Source organism: Coregonus clupeaformis, chromosome 1 (assembly GCF_020615455.1).
Source record: "Coregonus clupeaformis isolate EN_2021a chromosome 1, ASM2061545v1, whole genome shotgun sequence".
Lineage (NCBI taxonomy): Eukaryota > Metazoa > Chordata > Actinopteri > Salmoniformes > Salmonidae > Coregonus > Coregonus clupeaformis.
In genome coordinates, this window is record NC_059192.1 from 84,509,041 (window position 1) to 84,526,904 (window position 17,864).

Here is a 17,864-nt window from a genome sequence, read left to right on the forward strand (position 1 = left end):
GAATCTCCAAGCTCCTTATGTAATAGCTAGTGAATTAATGTGACAAAATGGTAGTAGCAGAGTGGTTCGGCAGGAGCTTTCATTCCCATAGAGCCATAGAGAGAGCTTTCATATCAGCACTACTGCTGAGGGAGGCTTTCTAGGCTCTGTGTGTGTCCACGACAGCAGTGGGATACTGACACACTGTTGACACTATCACGCAGTACACACACACACACACACACTCAAAGACGAACACACACACATTGCTGAGTTTGCCTCTGATAAGTTTGCTCTAATAGCAAGGACCTGTCAACGACTCAACTGAGCTTTCAACTGGGATTTCCCTTCACACACACAAACTTGTGCACACACACATACACACTCCTTACGCAGTCTCAGGGTTTTAGAACTGCGCTGACACTTCCCAATCTGGCCCTGCTAATCTGATTAAACGGCGTTTGTGTGTCTGCCTCCGTGTGTGTGTATGTACTGTGTGCCTCCGTGTGTGTATGTACTGTGTGCCTCCGTGTGTGTGTACTGTGTGCCTCCGTGTGTGTGTGTGTGTGTTGAGTTTGTTTCAGGACCTCTAGCTCAGTTAGGGCTGCTGTTTGGAATACCACTGGGTATTTACAGCTGCATAGTTGGTGTGGTATTCTATTGTTGAACCAAGCTAAATGTGAAGGTATGTGTTTGTGGCTGCATGCGGGCATGTGAGTGTGTCTGTGTGCACATGTATGTCTGGGTGTACGCTTCGGCATGTGTGATTTATGTGTGTGTGTGTGTGTACCTGCTCTCCTGCTGATGACCTCCACTACAGACGGAGGGAAGTATCCAATCCGGTCCATTCCTCTCTGGTTGTCATGGATATAACCTTTCCACCTCCCGTCCATGTGCTGCTCCAACACCTGAAATCAACCGTTCATCATTATAGTTGTGCTATTTGAGTGAATGTGTGTTGATTATAAGTGGTTATCAGTCAACTTCTACCCACAGAATGGTTGCGCCACCTGATGTGAGAGCTGTTACATTGAAGTCTAGGTCGTAGCCATTAGTGCACACCGTAGCAAACTGTTTTGCAACGATAACAAGAGTTTCTTATTGATATGTGTATGTATGTATGTATGTATGTATGTATGTATGTATGTATGTGTATATATCTATATATAAACTCAGCAAAAAAAGAAAAGTCCCTTTTTCAGGACCCTGTCTTTGAAAGATAATTCGTAAAAATCCAAATAACTTCACAGATCTTCATTGTAAAGGGGTTAAACACTGTTTCCCATGCTTGTTCAATGAACCATAAAGAATCAATGAACATGCACTTGTGGAACGGTCGTTAAGACACTAACAGCTTACAGACGGTAGGCAATTAATGTCACAGTTATGAAAACGTATGACACTAAAGAGGCCTTTCTACTGACTCTGAAAAACACCAAAAGAAAGATGCCCAGGGTCCCTGCTCATCTGCGTGAACGTGCCTTAGGCATGCTGCAAGGAGGCATGAGGACTGCAGATGTCAGTCAATAAATTGCAATGTCCGTACTGTGAGACGCCTAAGACAGCGCTACAGGGAGACAGGACGGACAGCTGATCGTCCTCACAGTGGCAGACCACGTGTAACAACACCTGCACAGGATCGGTACATCCGAACATCACACCTGCGGGACAGGTACAAGATGGCAACAACAACTGCCCGAGTTACACCAGGAACGCACAATCCCTCCATCAGTGCTCAGACTGTCCGCAATAGGCTGAGAGGCTGGACTGAGGGCTTGTAGGCCTGTTGTAAGGCAGGTCCTCACCAGACATCACCGCAACAACGTCGCCTATGGGCACAAACCCACCGTCGCTGGACCACACAGGACTGGCAAAAAGTGCTCTTCACTGACAAGTCGCGGTTTTGTTTCACCAGGGGTGATGGTCAGATTCGCGTTTATCGTCGAAGGAATGAGCGTTACACCGAGGCCTGGTGCAGTCCATGAGGAGGAGATGCACTGCAGTACTTAATGCAGCTGGTGGCCACACCAGATACTGACTGTTACTTTTGATTTTGACTCCCCTTTGTTCAGGGACACATTATTCCATTTCTGTTAGTCACATGTCTGTGGAACTTGTTCAGTTTATGTCTCAGTTGTTGAATCTTGTTATGTTCATACAAATATTTAACGCAGTTGACAGTGAGAGGACATTTCTTTTTTTGCTGAGTTTATTAGCGAAAAAAATATATGGGGGATTGGAAATGATGCAGACAATTACATTGATGGAAGTTACAATCTATCTGCAATATTAAAGCTGATCTACCCCCTAATTATTTATTTTTTAAAGAGTTTCTTATTGACAAGTTCAGGTAGTCCCTCCCCGTTTCAGTCCGTTTTCTTCTGTTTGGTGAGTGAATACGACCCTGCTTGTGCTGTACACATAAAACTCAACACATGCATAATAGCTAGTATTCTACGCCTCATCTATCTCTATGAGTAACGGAAATGGGCTTATTAACATTCCAATGTGGGCAGGGTATGTGCAGGGTTAGAGGGCTAGGGCAGACAGGTTGGCACAGGCTCGGGTACAGTGCACAGCATCCCCACTGCCCACTGTGTGTGTCAGGCCAGCTGAGAGGATCTATGGAAGACATGCCCCAGGGAACACTGAACACTACAATGGAAGAGCTAACACACACACACTTTCTGAGCGAGCACACACACAAACACATACACACCCACTTTCTGAGCGAGTCTTAACAAATGCCCGGAGGGGCCAAAAACAAATATTAGAGAGTTCAGACAGTGTAGCTAGCACAGTACACAACAACAAAGTTCAAGCACTGTGTAAGGAAATTAAGGTATGACACACACACACGGCTTGCAAATGGTGATGTCTCAAGCAATGGAATGCACTAACTAATGACTGGAGCCTGTCTTTACCTGCTAGGTACCTTAGAACAACCTCCAACTCTACTCTAACTTTTTACACAGTATAGTCAATTAACCCTAGACATACCGCCAACACAGCAGCATACCTAACACCATAATTACAAACAGTTGACAACTTAAGAGTACACCAAATTACCCCAAAACGCCACACCTCACTCCACAAACAAAACTTACACAATGTACCGACTTACACGCTAACAGTAGGGTACACCAAATTACCGTCAGCACTTTAAAATACCTCACACCATAACCTCAAACCTCTAGAAACAAACTCACAAGTACACAGAATTCCCCCTCACAATGCAGCTACCTCAAGACAGTAGTTCTCCTCATTCAATCTTGTTATGAGAGCAGCTCTGCCTCCAGGACAGAAACAACTGTGATTGTTTACTTTTAGGCACGAACACGCACATACGTACGCACACACGCACGCAAGTGTACCATAATGAGGTCTCCTGCTCGGAGGTTGAGGGCTGTAGGGTCATGAAGGTTCCAGTAGTCCTTCACCGCTCTCACCTGGAGAGACCCTAACGCTTCTAGAGAGAGAGAGAGAGAGAGAGAGAGAGAGAGAGAGAGAGGGGAATTAGATATTATAGACCAAATCAGAACAAAGCAACACCCCTGGGGGGATAACGTCTAAAAGTGTGAACTGGAGAATGCATTGGAAACAATACAACACCCTGGGGAAATATACAGTGGAGCGGTAGGTCCAGAAATCAAAGAGAGTAATATGTAGGAGAGGAGGCCTATCTATCTCACCTCGTAATAGTATCTTGATGTCCTTGCTGGCTGATGAGGTGGTGAACTGGTTAACGTTGTCCAGAGCTGTCTGGTTGTAGGTGTTACGCAGGTTTACATTAATACCAGCCTGCATGGGCATTACACACACACACACACAGATCGTTAGTCTCCAACACACACACACTCCCTAAAAAGTCTGGGTAGCTGCAGCCCAATATGGCGACCAGAGTATGGGTGAGTGGGTGTGTCGAAAGGAGTGGGTGTGTCGAAAGTGAATCAGCTAAATGGGCAGATTTGTTGCCACTAAAGACCGTTTTGCGTGGCTGATTGGGCTGCACTACGAGTCGATATTAAGCCGGGGACCGATGCGCCGGTGTTGTGCCTGCCTTCCTACTGGGTATCATGGTCGTGTCGCCGGAGGTAGCTAACGTGGCAATTTTATTCTCTCACATTATTTTATTTCAAGTAGGAAAGCAGCCTACACAATAAATAACTAATATTGATAATCATCTAGATGTCACCTTGATACATACATACAGTCTACTACTCAATGGGGAGGGCATGAATGGCAACAACACCGGAACACAGTGACCTTCGCTCCAGCTTGACAAGCACTACTGTCCGGCAACGGTAAGCACACGCATACAACGCATGAATCAACCCTACACCCATCATCAATACTTAAATCTAAAATAAACAATCATCAGTTTTATAACTGAAAATGCACAATTATTTGTGTAAAACTAACAGTGAAATACGACTGACTCATCCACTGGCTTAAAAACAGAAATCCTAACTCTCGCGGTATGGTAGCTCAATGTACGGTAGTTGCACGGTAAGAAATGGAAAGGGAAAAAACCACAGCTCAATCAAAACCGTCTAACCTATAGCAGAGCGCTTTCGACACACCCACTCCTTTCCACACACCCACTCTTTTCCTTTCGACACACCCACTCCATTCCACACGCCCTCTACTTTCCTTTCGACACACCCACTCACCCATACTCCGGTCACCATACTGGGATGCAGCTACCCCCTGCTCCAACCAGGAGCTATGCGTCACCCCCATCCCTTATTGAAGAACAACAACTCTCAACATCTTTTTAAAAAGCAACCTACTCTTTGCAGCACTTCTCTTGTGAGTGTGACTATCAATCCTTAGCCAGTCTGTTTCTGTGTACGCTAACTCCAGCGACGTCTACAGAATAGCTCACATATATCCTGAACTCCTTTGTCCGTGTCATGTTTGGATAAGACAGAAACAGCATCCAGTCTTATGCTTCTTCAGTAGATACCTCAGTGCATGCGTCCAAATGGCACCCTATTCCCTATATACAGTAGTGCACTAATTTTGTCCAGAGCCTGTCGAAAGTAGTGCACTAAATAGGAAGTAGTGTGCCAATTGGGACACACCCAGTAAAGATATTTAGATGGTAGTGTTAAGTCTTACGTCCAGCAGCAGGCGCACCACTTCCGTCTTGCCATAGAGGGCAGCCTCGTGCAGAGAGGTCCCAGCCTTAGTGGCTCTGTTGATGTCTATACCAGCCTTCAGTAGCAACCTGAGAACGAAATACACACAGACAGGAGGTTTTACACACTAACAACACACAGACAGACAGACACAGGAGCCCAGCTGTAGGAATGCTTAAGGTATCAGATTCAGACAGTTGTGGATGTGGTGGAGGAAATCTGGGGTCGCGTCCCAAATGGCACCCTATTCTCTACATAATGTACTACTTTTGACCAGGCCCATTGCTCTGCACTATGTGGAGAATTTGGGACACAGCCTGGGAATCTGGCGTTCCTCTGGGAATGCCTGGCATGGGGAGGGAACGTCAAAGAGATGATCCACAGACTCCCACAACACCAGGAAAATAAGGGAAGGAAGGAGAGGGTAGAGGAGAAAAAAAGAGGAGAGGAGGAGAGGAGGGTAGAGGAGGAGAGGAGGGGAGAGGAGGAGAGGAGGTTAGTGGAGGAGAGGAGGGTAGAGGAGGAGAGGAGGGTAGAGGAGGCGAGGAGGGTAGAGGAGGAGAGGAGGTTAGTGGAGGAGAGGAGGGTAGAGGAGGAGAGGAGGGTAGAGGAGGAGAGGAGGGTAGAGGATGAGAGGAGGATAGAGGAGGAGAGGAGGGTAGAGGAGGAGAGGATGGTAGAGGAGGAGAGGATGGTAGAGGAGGAGAGGAGGTTAGTGGAGGAGGTTAGAGGAGGAGAGGAGGGTAGAGGAGGAGAGGAGGGTAGAGGAGGAGAGGAGGAGAGGAGGGTAGAGGAGGAGAGGAGGGTAGAGGAGGAGAGGAGGGTAGAGGAGGAGATTAGGTTAGTGGAGGAGAGGAGGGTAGAGGAGGAGAGGATGGTAGAGGAGGAGAGGAGGGTAGAGGAGGAGAGGAGGGTAGAGGAGGAGATTAGGTTAGTGGAGGAGAGGAGGGTAGAGGAGGAGAGGAGGAGAGGAGGGTAGAGTAGGGTAGAGGAGGAGAGGAGGGTAGAGGAGGAGAGGAGGGTAGAGGAGGAGAGGAGGGTAGAGGAGGAGAGGATGGTAGAGGAGGAGAGGAGGGTAGAGGAGGAGAGGAGGGTAGAGGAGGAGATTAGGTTAGTGGAGGAGAGGAGGGTAGAGGAGGAGAGGGGGGTAGAGGAGGAGAGGATGGTAGAGGAGGGAAGGTAGAGGGGAGGGTAGAGGAGGAGATTAGGTTAGTGGAGGAGAGGAGGGTAGAGGAGGAGAGGAGGGTAGAGGAGGAGAGGGGGGTAGAGGAGGAGAGGAGGGTAGAGGAGGAGATGAGGGTAGAGGAGGAGATTAGGTTAGTGGAGGAGAGGAGGGTAGAGGAGGAGAGGAGGGTAGAGGAGGAGAGGAGGGTAGAGGAGGAGAGGATGGTAGAGGAGGAGAGGATGGTAGAGGAGGGAGAGGAGGGAGGGTAGAGGAGGAGAGGAGGGTAGAGGAGGAGATTAGGTTAGTGGAGGAGAGGAGGGTAGAGGAGGAGAGGAGGGTAGAGGAGGAGAGGGGGTAGAGGAGGAGAGGAGGGTAGAGGAGGAGAGGATGGTAGAGGAGGGTAGAGGAGGAGAGGAGGGTAGAGGAGGAGAGGAGGGTAGAGGAGGAGATTAGGTTAGTGGAGGAGAGGAGGGTAGAGGAGGAGAGGAGGGTAGAGGAGGAGAGGAGGGTAGAGGAGGAGAGGGGGGTAGAGGAGGAGAGGAGGGTAGAGGAGGAAATGAGGGTAGAGGAGGAGATTAGGTTAGTGGAGGAGAGGAGGGTAGAGGAGGAGAGGAGGGTAGAGGAGGAGAGGGGGGTAGAGGAGGAGAGGAGGGTAGAGGAGGAGAGGGGGGTAGAGGAGGAGAGGGGGTAGAGGAGGAGAGGAGGGTAGAGGAGGAGATGAGGGTAGAGGAGGAGATTAGGTTAGTGGAGGAGAGGAGGGTAGAGGAGGAGAGGAGGGTAGAGGAGGAGAGAGGAGAGGAGGGTAGATGAGGAGAGGAGGGTAGAGGAGGAGAGGAGGGTAGAGGAGGAGATTAGGTTAGTGGAGGAGAGGAGGGTAGAGGAGGAGAGGAGGGTAGAGGAGGAGAGGATGGTAGAGGAGGAGAGGAGGGTAGAGGAGGAGATTAGGTTAGTGGAGGAGAGGAGGGTAGAGGAGGAGAGGAGGGTAGAGGAGGAGAGGAGGGTAGAGGAGGAGATTAGGTTAGTGGAGGAGAGGAGGGTAGTGGAGGAGAGGAGGGTAGAGGAGGAGAGGAGGAGAGGAGGGTAGAGGAGGAGAGGAGGGTAGAGGAGGAGAGGAGGGTAGAGGAGGGTAGAGGAGGAGATTAGGTTAGTGGAGGAGAGGAGGGTAGAGGAGGAGAGGAGGGTAGAGGAGGAGAGGATGGTAGAGGAGGAGAGGAGGGTAGAGGAGGAGATTAGGTTAGTGGAGGAGAGGAGGGTAGAGGAGGAGAGGAGGGTAGAGGAGGAGAGGAGGGTAGAGGAGGAGATTAGGTTAGTGGAGGAGAGGAGGGTAGTGGAGGAGAGGAGGAGAGGAGGGTAGAGGAGGAGAGGAGGGTAGAGGAGCAGGTGGAAAAATAAGAGGGAGGATAGAGGAGGAGGAGAAGGAAGAGAGGAGGTGAGGAGGAGGAAGGAGTGGGAAAAAGAGAGGAGGAAGAGGAGAAGAAGAGGAGGAATGATGAGAGGGGGACTAAAGAGGAGGAGAGCTGGTTACTCAGCATCTTTTTAAGAGGTACAGTATAATAATCACATTGGGCTGAAGTGAAAGGGAGGCTGAAAACAGACTGCAAACGGACTCTTTTATAAGACCTTCCATCCCCCCATCCCTCCATTCACAAAATAAGCAACCATACAGCTTAAAGTGGGTGGAATCTGTATGAGGAACCAAAGTCTCACAAATGTAGTAGAGAAGGTGCAAAAGCCGTGCATCCCCAAATGGCACCCTATTCCCTATATAGTGCACTACTTTGACCAGAGCCTAAATGGAATACAGTGACAGGTTTTTACCAACATGCACCTTTAGAACAAGCTCAAGTCAATAGTGGAAAAGAGACACCCCACTGGGCACAGATGTCAGTTCAAGTCTAGTTTTGATTTAGGTTTGGCTGAGTTGTCAACTAACATGAATTCAATGTGAAATCAACCAAAAATGCCACCTTGTCATTGGATTTAGGATGGTAGAAATAAAGGCGAAAGTCCCTTAAGTTGATTACTTTTTGCAAATCCAATCTGTTTTCCAAGTTGATTTAACGTCATCAAATTAAATTTATGGGTTGAAATTACATGGAAACAACGTTGATTCAACCAGTTTTTGGCCAGTAGGACTTCCTTGGGTTGGCCTGGGATTCCAGGGTTGTTCTTTGATTAATATCCTCCTACTCTAGTATGTGGCAGCCACATTCCGCAGCAGCAGAATGTGTAAGAGGGATAGAGGGAAGGCTTATCCTGGGAATGTGGTGATTTAAGGAGGATGGGAATCATTAACAGCGTGTCAGAGACCCTGGAGGTTATGGGGTTCGAGGGTGGAGAGCCCACTTACACAATGTCAACACACACACGGTCAGGGACAGTCACTCCTCTCACCTGATGATGTCTTTGTGTCCATTGCGAGCGGCCAGGTGAAGGGGCGTGTTGGAGGAGGTGGAGTCTAGACCATCTAGCACCTCCCCCTCCAACAGAGCTACCACCATGTTACTGCTCAATAACAACTGAGCCACCTGAGAGAGAGAGAGAGAGAGCGAGTGAGAGACAGACAGACAAACAGAGGGAGAGACAGAGAGAGAGACAGAGAGAGAGAGACAGAGACAGGAAGAAGCGAGAGGGCGAGGGAGAGACAGACAGAGGGAGAGACAGACAGAGAGAGAGACAGAGAGACAGACAGAGACAGGAGGAAGCGAGAGGGAGAGTAGGGTGTAGAGCAGGGGTGTCAAACTCATTTTAGCTCAGGGGCCACATGGAGGAAAATCTATTCCCAAGTGGGCCGGACCGGAAAAAATCATGGTATATATAACTTAAAACAACAACTTCAGATTGTTTTCTTTGTTTTAATACCGATCAACATACAACATAAAGCTGGAGCCTGAGGACAGTGTGTCCAAAATAGTACAAGCACAACATCACTATTAATCATAAAAACACGTCAAGTTTATTTGAAAATTCTAAAGAAAAAGAACACACAAACACACAATGCCTCAGTGATTAACAGAACTGTTTCACAGATCACAGAACTATATCAGGGTGTCATTTCTCAGGCAGAAATGTAGATAAAAATAATGAAATCCTGTTCCCCAAACAAGTGCAAGAACCACAGAGTCAAGAATAGGTTAAATATACAAATAAAATAAAATCGATTAAAAACAATAGCACATCAACATAAAAACATATAAACATAAAGCTGGAGCCTGAGGACAGTGTCCAAAAGCACAACATCACTATTAATCATAAAACACCTCAAGTTATTTGAAAGTTCTGAGGACAAAGAACACACAAACACACAATGCCTCAGTGATTCACAGAAGTATATCACAGATCACAGAACTATATCAGGGTGTCATTTCTCAGGCAGAAATGTAGATAAAAATAATGAAATCCTGTTCCCCAAACAAGTGCAAGAACCACAGAGTCAAGAATAGGTTAAATATACAAATAAAATAAAATCAATTAAAAACAATAGCACATCAACATAAAAACATATAAACATAAAGCTGGAGCCTGAGGACAGTGTCCAAAAGCACAACATCACTATTAATCATAAAACACCTCAAGTTATTTGAAAGTTCTGAGGACAAAGAACACACAAACACACAATGCCTCAGTGATTCACAGAAGTATATCACAGATCACAGAACTATATCAGGGTGTCATTTCTCAGGCAGAAATGTAGATAAAAATAATGAAATCCTGTTCCCCAAACAAGTGCAAGAACCACAGAGTCAAGAATAGGTTAAATATACAAATAAAATAAAATCAATTAAAAACAATAGCACATCAACATAAAAACATATAAACATAAATCTGAAAGCGTTGCTCAAACTCCCGTAACAGTCCCGTTATTTTATCTTTGAACCGCTTCATGTCTGCCACATGTTGGGTCGCGCACACATTTTTCAGACAGGGGAAGTGAGCTGCATCACCACCGAAGCAAGTTGCGTCTCCCACAATGACAGCTTCAACTTGAAAGAACGTATGCTGTCATAATACTGCGTGACAACTTTGTTGCGACCTTGCAGCTGTTTGTTCAAGTTATTCAGGTGCTCTGTAACATCCACCATAAATGCAAGGTCCTGCATCCATTATGCGGAATGAAATTCTAACACTGGTTTGCCCTTTTCTTCCATGAACTGTTCAATTTCTTCTCGTAAATCAAAGAAACGCCTCAGCACAGAACCTCGGCTTAACCATCTTACCTCAGTGTGGTATGGCAGGCCATAGATGTGGTCTTTCTCTCTGAGAAGGCTGTCAAACTGACGGTGATTCAGGCTTCTGGATCGGATGAAATTAACAGTTTGGATGACCACCTTCATGACGTTATCCATCTTTAATGACTTGCAACACAAAGCCTCCTGGTGCAAAATACAGTGAAAAGTCAAAAAATCACGTCCTCCATTTGCAGATTGCACTTTCTCTCTGAACTTTGTCACAACGCCTGCTTTTTTCCCGATCATTGAGGGCGCACCATCTGTAGCCAGGCTGACAGCGTGGGACCAGTCCACTCCGACCCTGTCCAGCGCCGCCGACGAGTGCGGTAAAAATATCAGCTGCTGTCGTTGTATCTGTCACCGGCACCAACTCCACGAACTCCTCGGTGACGGTCAATGTGTCATCAACTCCGCGGATGAAAATGGCCAGTTGTGCAACATCTGTAATGTCCGTGCTTTCATCAATTGCAACCGAAACACAATAAATGACTTTACTTTTTGCTTCAACTGGCTGTCCAAATCCACTGAAAGATCGGAAATCCTGTCTGCAACTGTGTTTCTTGTCAGGCTGATATTTGCAAAAGCCTGCCGCTTTTCAGGGCACACAATCTCCGCTGCCTTCATCATGCATGTTTTTACAAATTCACCCTCACTAAATGGTTTTGAAGCCACTGCGATTTCATTAGCAATGAGGTAGCTAGCTTTCACTGCAGCGTCACTGATGTCTCGGCTGTGAGTAAACACAGACTGCTGTTTCTTCAGACCCGCCAACAGTTCATTCTCCTTCTCTCATCTCCGCTGTCCTTGAAAGTTGTCATATTTGTCGGCATGAAGACTCACATAGTGGCGACGAAGGTTATATTCTTTCAGCACTGCAACATGCTCTGAACACACCAAACATACAGCTTTCCCATTCAATTCCGTGAATAAATAGGATGACCATTTTTCTTGGAACACTCTGCACTCTGCGTCCACTTTTCTCTTTTTTGACAGAGACATATTGGGGCAATGAGGGTGCCAAAGCACATAATATTAAAAGTAGAAGCCGTAATAAATATCGCGGGCAAAACAAAGTAGCTCATTGGCTGCACGTGCTTGACCTACTTGCTCTGCCCCGGTATAAACAGTTTGCTTGCTTAACACAATTGCTATTGCGCCATCCAGTGGACGCAATTGGAACAGCAGTTTATTTTATTGAAAAATTGCAGCGCATTTTTATACTTTACAAAAACAAAAAAAACAAAAATTCTAAATCATCTCGCGGGCCGGATTAAACCCGTTTGCGGGCCTGATCCGGCCCGCGGGCCGTACGTTTGACACCCCTGGTGTAGAGATATAGAAGAGGTGAAGTGTAAAGGAGCCAAAGAGAGAGATGAAAGGATGGAGAAACAGAGACATAAAAACAGAGACAGAGATAAGCATCACAGTATCAGTGAAAGTCAAAATGGATACCTTTAATTTGTGTATTCCAGTGGTGGGAAAAGTACCCAATCGTCATACTTGAGTAAAAGTAAAGATACCTTAATAGAAAATGACTCAAGTAAAAGTGAAAGTCACCTAGTAAAATACTACTTGAGTATTTGGTTTTAAATATATTTAAGTATCAAGAGTCCATGTAATTGCTAATATATACTTAAGTATCAATAGTAAAAGTATAAATAATGTCACATACTTTATATTGAGCAAACCAGACTGCACAAATTCCTTGTTATTTAAATTTACAGATAGCGAGGGACACACTCCAACACTCAGACATCATTCACAAACGAAGAATTTGTGTTTAGTGAGTCCATCAGATCAGAGGCAGTAGGGATAACCAGGGATGTTTTCTTGATAATTGCGTGAATTGGACCATTTTCCTGTCCTGCTAAGCATTCGAAATGTAACGAGTACTTTTGGGTGACAGGGAAAATGTATGGAGGAAAAAGTACATTATTTTCTTTAGGAATGTAGTGAAGTAAAAGTAAAAGTAGTCAAAACTATAAATAGTAAAGTAAAGTACAGATACCCCAAAAAACGATTTAAGTAGTACTTTAAAGTATTTATACTTAAGTACTTTACACCACTTGTGTATTCCATACATGTACATTTTATGGGGCCACCTAAGTGCACATAAAACCTGCCCAGAAACTGTCCATGCGCTGGGTGTCTAAAGATACCCCTAGTACAGTAACAAAGACGCTTACTGAGAGGGGGGGAAGGGGGAGAGAGAGAGTAATAAAGACCTTAACTGACTCAGCGTTACAGCTTAAAGCCTGTTGTTCTGCTATTCACAGGGCCAGAAGATTACACAGACGTGTGTGTGTGTGTGTGTGTGTGTGTGTGTCTGTCTGTCTTGCGTGCGTGCCTGCGTGTGTGTGTGAATTCAACTTTGGCTAAGTCTAAAAAACAGGGCCAGCTATACATTTCATGACAAGACTTCATGACAACTGTGACAGAGAAACATACTGTACTGCACTGCAAAATCCCTCTCACTTGTGTATGTGTGTACGCCTATGTGCATGCATCAGTGTGTGTGTGTGTGTGTGTGTGTGTGTGTGAGTTTGTATGTGTGCCTGCGTGTATGCATCAGTGTGTGTGTGTGTGAGTGAGAGAGAGTGTGTGTGTGTGCATTTGTGTGTGTGTGTGCATGTGTGTGAGAGAGTGTGTGCGTGTGTGCATGCGTATTTGTGTGTGCCTGTCCGGGGAAGCAGAACTGAAACCCATTTCCCTTTAGCTGAAACAGGCTTATTTTAGCTGGTAGTTCATCTAAGCAATGTGAGGTGTTTGACACAGGCCTCCCCCTCTATCCATCACACACCCTCTGTGAGACATGGACAAATATACACACACTCACACACACTATCACCACTTAAACTGGCCTTTGATCACTGTAATGTCTATGGGATGTGAGGGTTAAGTGTGGGTTAAACAGGGAGGTATTGTGGCATGTCCACTACCAGTCAAAATTTGGACACTCCTACTCATTCAAGGGTTTTTCTTAATTTTTTACTATTTGTTACATTGTAGAATAATAGTGAAGACATCTAAACTATGAAATAACACATATGGAATCATGTAGTAACCAAAAAAGTGTTAAACAAATCAAAATATATTTTATATTTGAGATTCTTCAAATAGCCACCCTTTGCCTTGATGACATCTTTGCACACTCTTGGCATTTACCTTAATTATTTTGCATATTTCACTAAACAAACTTCACACACTTCAAATCAAATATTATTCCCGATAAACATTCCAATAAAAAATAAGCACACTGTGTGCAGGGTTCATGCAGGATTCATTAATCACAATCCAATTCCATGTATTCAATAGATAGGCTGGTTTGCTCATCGTTTTGTAGACGTTCCATTGGTGCACAGAAACACTATCCACAATAGAAATAAGGAAAGGTGAATACAATGGAGGAACAAAACTGATATTAAAATATAGGCCTCAATCCACACCAAAGCAAAGCTCTGTAATGGAATGTTGAAGATGATGACTTAGGAGTAAACCAAAGTTACTTAGAAGTAACCCAATTTTATTCTCTGCATCTCTGCATGTCCGGACTATTGTAAAAACTCTGAACAATTAGACGGTCCCCATTGCCTAGAGATCTTTCCATATATTGTACATGGTATGAGACTGATGGGGTGATTTAGAATTTCGTGCAGTAGTATTTACTGATTGCCGGAAATAGTGAATACAACTGCACACATTTATCTTCTGATGAAAATAATGTGTTAATATTCTGTGAACATAACACTTAACAGTGAATTTTGAGTTCACTGGTGACATCTGTATTTAATGTTTTGCAAAGGCTGGTCTAATACAAGGGCAAGAAAATGATCAGAAGTTCTGTAAATGTATTTGAACATTTGATCATTGCTGTTCTGCTATAGATACAGTGCCTTCAGAAAGTATTCAGACCCCTTGACTTTTTCCAAATGTTGTTATGTTACAGCCTTATTCTAAAATGGATTACATAAAAAAGAATCCTCAGCAATCTACACACAATACCCCATAATGACAAAGCGAAAACAGGTTTTTAGAAATTTTTGCAAATGTATTAAAAATAAAAAAACAGAAATACATTATTTACATAAGTATTCAGACCCTTTGCTATGATACTCGAAATTGAGCTCAGGTGCATCCTGTTTCCATTGATCACCCTTGAGATGTTTCTACAACTTGATTGGAGTCCACCTGTTGTAAATTCAATTGATTTGACATGATTTGGAAAGGCACACACTTGTCTATATAAGGTCCCACAGTTGACAGTGCATGTCAGAGCAAAAACCAAGCCATGAATGGGCTCATTGTAATATCTGGAATTAAATTAATTGAACGGTATCAAACACATGGAAACCATGTGTTAGATGTGTTTGATACCTTTCCATACTATCCATTCCATCCATTGCAATGAGACTGTTCTCCTACATCTCTACCCACCAGCCTCCTCTGCTACACACACATATGCTTACCATAAAACACACAAACACACACACTGACTCACCTTGAGTCTGCCAAACTCACAGGCCAGGTCCAGGGGGGTCTTGTTGGCCTTGTTCAACAGACAGGGATTAGACTGGTGCTGGAGTAACATCTCAGACTGATGGAGAGAGAGTGGGAAGGAGAGAGAGAGAGAGAGAGAGAGAGAGAGAGAGAGAGAGAGAGAGAGGAGAGAGAGAGAGAGAGAGAGAGAGAGAGAGAGAGAGAGAAAGAGAGAGATATAGAGAGAAAGATAGAGAGAAAGAGAGAGAGAGAGAGCGAGAGAGAGAGAGAGAGAGAGAGAGAGAGAGAGAGAGCGAGAGAGAGAGAGAGAGAGAGAGAGAGAGAGAGAGAGAGAGAGAGAGAGAGAGAGAGAGACATAACATTCTGACATTTCATCACCACAGCAAGCAGAGAGAGAGGCAGCAGGATCTTCGCTCAGGGCTAAATCAGTAGTGCTAGCAGGGCTTCCATTACTAGGGTCAGTAAATTCCCTGGTTTTCCCGATATCCCGGTTGGAGGATTCCCAGAATCAGAAGGGAATATGCAGGAAATCCAGAATCCTCCAACCAGGATTTCAGGAAAACCAGGGAATTTATAGAAAATTCCTGTAATTTTGCAACCCTATCCATTACAGAGAAATACCTCTGGCTTTGTTAATGTTCCTGCTTTGTCCACACACAATACAATACCTCAGTAGTCTCCATGACCAGTTATGCTGTGCGTGTGTGTTTGTTTGATGTGTGTGTGGGTGCGTGTGTGTGTTGGTGTGTGTGTGTGTGAACACACCTCTCAGGAAGACTCCCTACTTGGGTGTTAAAGACACCCAATACACATATTCCTTCTTCCTCCCATTAGTCTCAATATGTCACCCAGGGAACCCACTGCTGACCTGATCACGTCATGTAGTTCCTATAGAGCTCTGTAGGGTTGGCTGCCCTCTCCTTTCACTCACCCTGACCCCTAACGTACACAATCTGTGTCACGCTGTCACACCTGGAAACACTATATAGACACTTACTGACACTGAGTGAAGGTGTGTGTGGTGAGGCCTCTTACATTTTACATTTACATTTTAGTCATTTAGCAGACGCTCTTATCCAGAGCGACTTACAGTTAGACCAGTGTGTAATCCGGCCAAATATCGAACCATGTCTCTGAGTTGATAAGGGTCATTTGTGTGTGTGTGCGTGCATGTGTCTGTCTGCGTTTGTGTGTTCATGTGTGTGTACTCACCACCTGGTAGTGTCCATACTGTGCAGACAGGTGTAGAGGTATCTGTCCGTCCTGTGACGGTGTGTTAACTGAGGCTCCAGCTCTTAGTAGCAGCAACACAGAGTCAGCTTTACCCTGCCACGCTGCGTAGTGGAGCGGACGCATACCTAGATAGATAGATATATATATATAGAGATAGAGAGAGAGAGAGAAAGCATTAATAATGTAATGTGCAATTCAGGACTGGCTTTTGTTTTGTTTACCAAAATAAGTGGCGTATAACTTGTCACCATTGGTGTCTTTGATGTCCACAGTGGCTTGAGCCTCCAGTAGTAGAGACAGCAGCTCAGTGGTGCCCGTTAGAGCTGCATGGTGTAACGCTGAAAACCTGAGCGGGAAGAGAGAGAGAGAGGTACAGAGAGAGGTAGAGAGAGAGAATGAATATTGTTCCATCCACTCTGTTGTTACTACTACTACAGTAATTTTTTAGGAATATTCTGGAAGCGTGTACAGCCTCCATACACCATACAGCCTCTATATTGCCAGTACTGTCCAGCAGTGCCTGGTGTAGGGAGAGTCCTTCCACTCCTAGGTAGTTGTGGAGGTTTTCCAGGGTGAAATGAGTCTGCCATAGTCCGGAATGAGAGGTTATAAATCTACCTGATGACTTTATAGGAGGTGAGCCCTCATCAGAACACACTAGCAGACGATGGCAGGACGGTGTGTGTGCATGTGTGTGTGTCAGGGGGCAGTATATCCCACCGAGGGACAAATTAAATGCATACATTTGGGCCCTTCATTCCTGGAGAGCAGGGTGTTCTAGACAACAGTCGACTGTTGAATTACTACCAGCCATGGAACCCAGACACCTCCACTGTTCCAGTCCCAACTGTAAACCAAGGACCAGGGTGCAAACATAACCATCTACACAGGGTACAAACTCTGACCAAGGTTATCCCAAATGGCACCCTATTCCCTATATGGGCCCTGGTCAAAAGTAGTGCACTATGCAGGTAATAGGGTCCAATTTAAGATGGACCCCAAGAACCACAACATCCCTAGCAATTTAGTATCAACAAGCTGGGGGAAAAATGTATTTGGGATAATAGTATTTCAACTCAAGTATGGGAGAGTGCTGTGAAATGTACTTGTGTGTATGTGTGTGTGTGTCAGGGGACTGGGTTCAGTGCTGGTTCACTGAATGCCTGCAGTATCAAGGACAGTAATACAGCGCTCACTCAGAGCTATCCTTCTAAAATACATGCCATTTAGAAGACGCTTTTATGCAAAGCGACTTACAGTCATACATTTTACGTACGGGTGGTTGCATTCGGATGCATTCACTAACTGTAAGTCGCTCTGAATAAGAGTGTCTGCTAAATGACTAAAATGTAAAGCAAGTGAAGTAGATAGTAAACAAAAGTGGAAATAAACAATAAATATTAACAGTAAACATTACACTCAGAAGTTCCAAAAGAATAAAGACATTTCAAATGTCATATTATGTCTATATACAGTGTTGTAACAATGTGTAACTAGTTAAAGTACAAATGGGAAAATAAATAAACATAAATATGGGTTGTTTTTACAATGGTGTTTGTTCTTCACTGGTTGCCCTTTTCTTGTGGCAACAGGTCACAAATCTTGCTGCTGTGATGG

The 17,864-nt window shown here is 45.0% G+C and overlaps 1 protein-coding gene across 3 annotated transcripts in view; it reads right to left on the reverse strand.

Annotated features, from left to right (window-relative positions):
• LOC121575619 (caskin-2) overlaps positions 1-17,864 on the reverse strand; it is an 85,330-nt gene that overhangs the window by 12,877 nt on the left and 54,589 nt on the right. For all 3 annotated transcript variants that reach the window (XM_041888843.2, XM_041888857.2, XM_041888851.2), the window contains exons 4-11: positions 16,496-16,593; positions 16,227-16,372; positions 15,016-15,111; positions 8,683-8,816; positions 5,104-5,212; positions 3,672-3,780; positions 3,354-3,448; positions 770-887 (exon numbers count right to left, since the gene is read on the reverse strand). In XM_041888843.2, the coding sequence (XP_041744777.1) occupies positions 770-887; positions 3,354-3,448; positions 3,672-3,780; positions 5,104-5,212; positions 8,683-8,816; positions 15,016-15,111; positions 16,227-16,372; positions 16,496-16,593 (905 nt within the window). The remainder of the gene's footprint in view (positions 1-769; positions 888-3,353; positions 3,449-3,671; positions 3,781-5,103; positions 5,213-8,682; positions 8,817-15,015; positions 15,112-16,226; positions 16,373-16,495; positions 16,594-17,864) is intronic.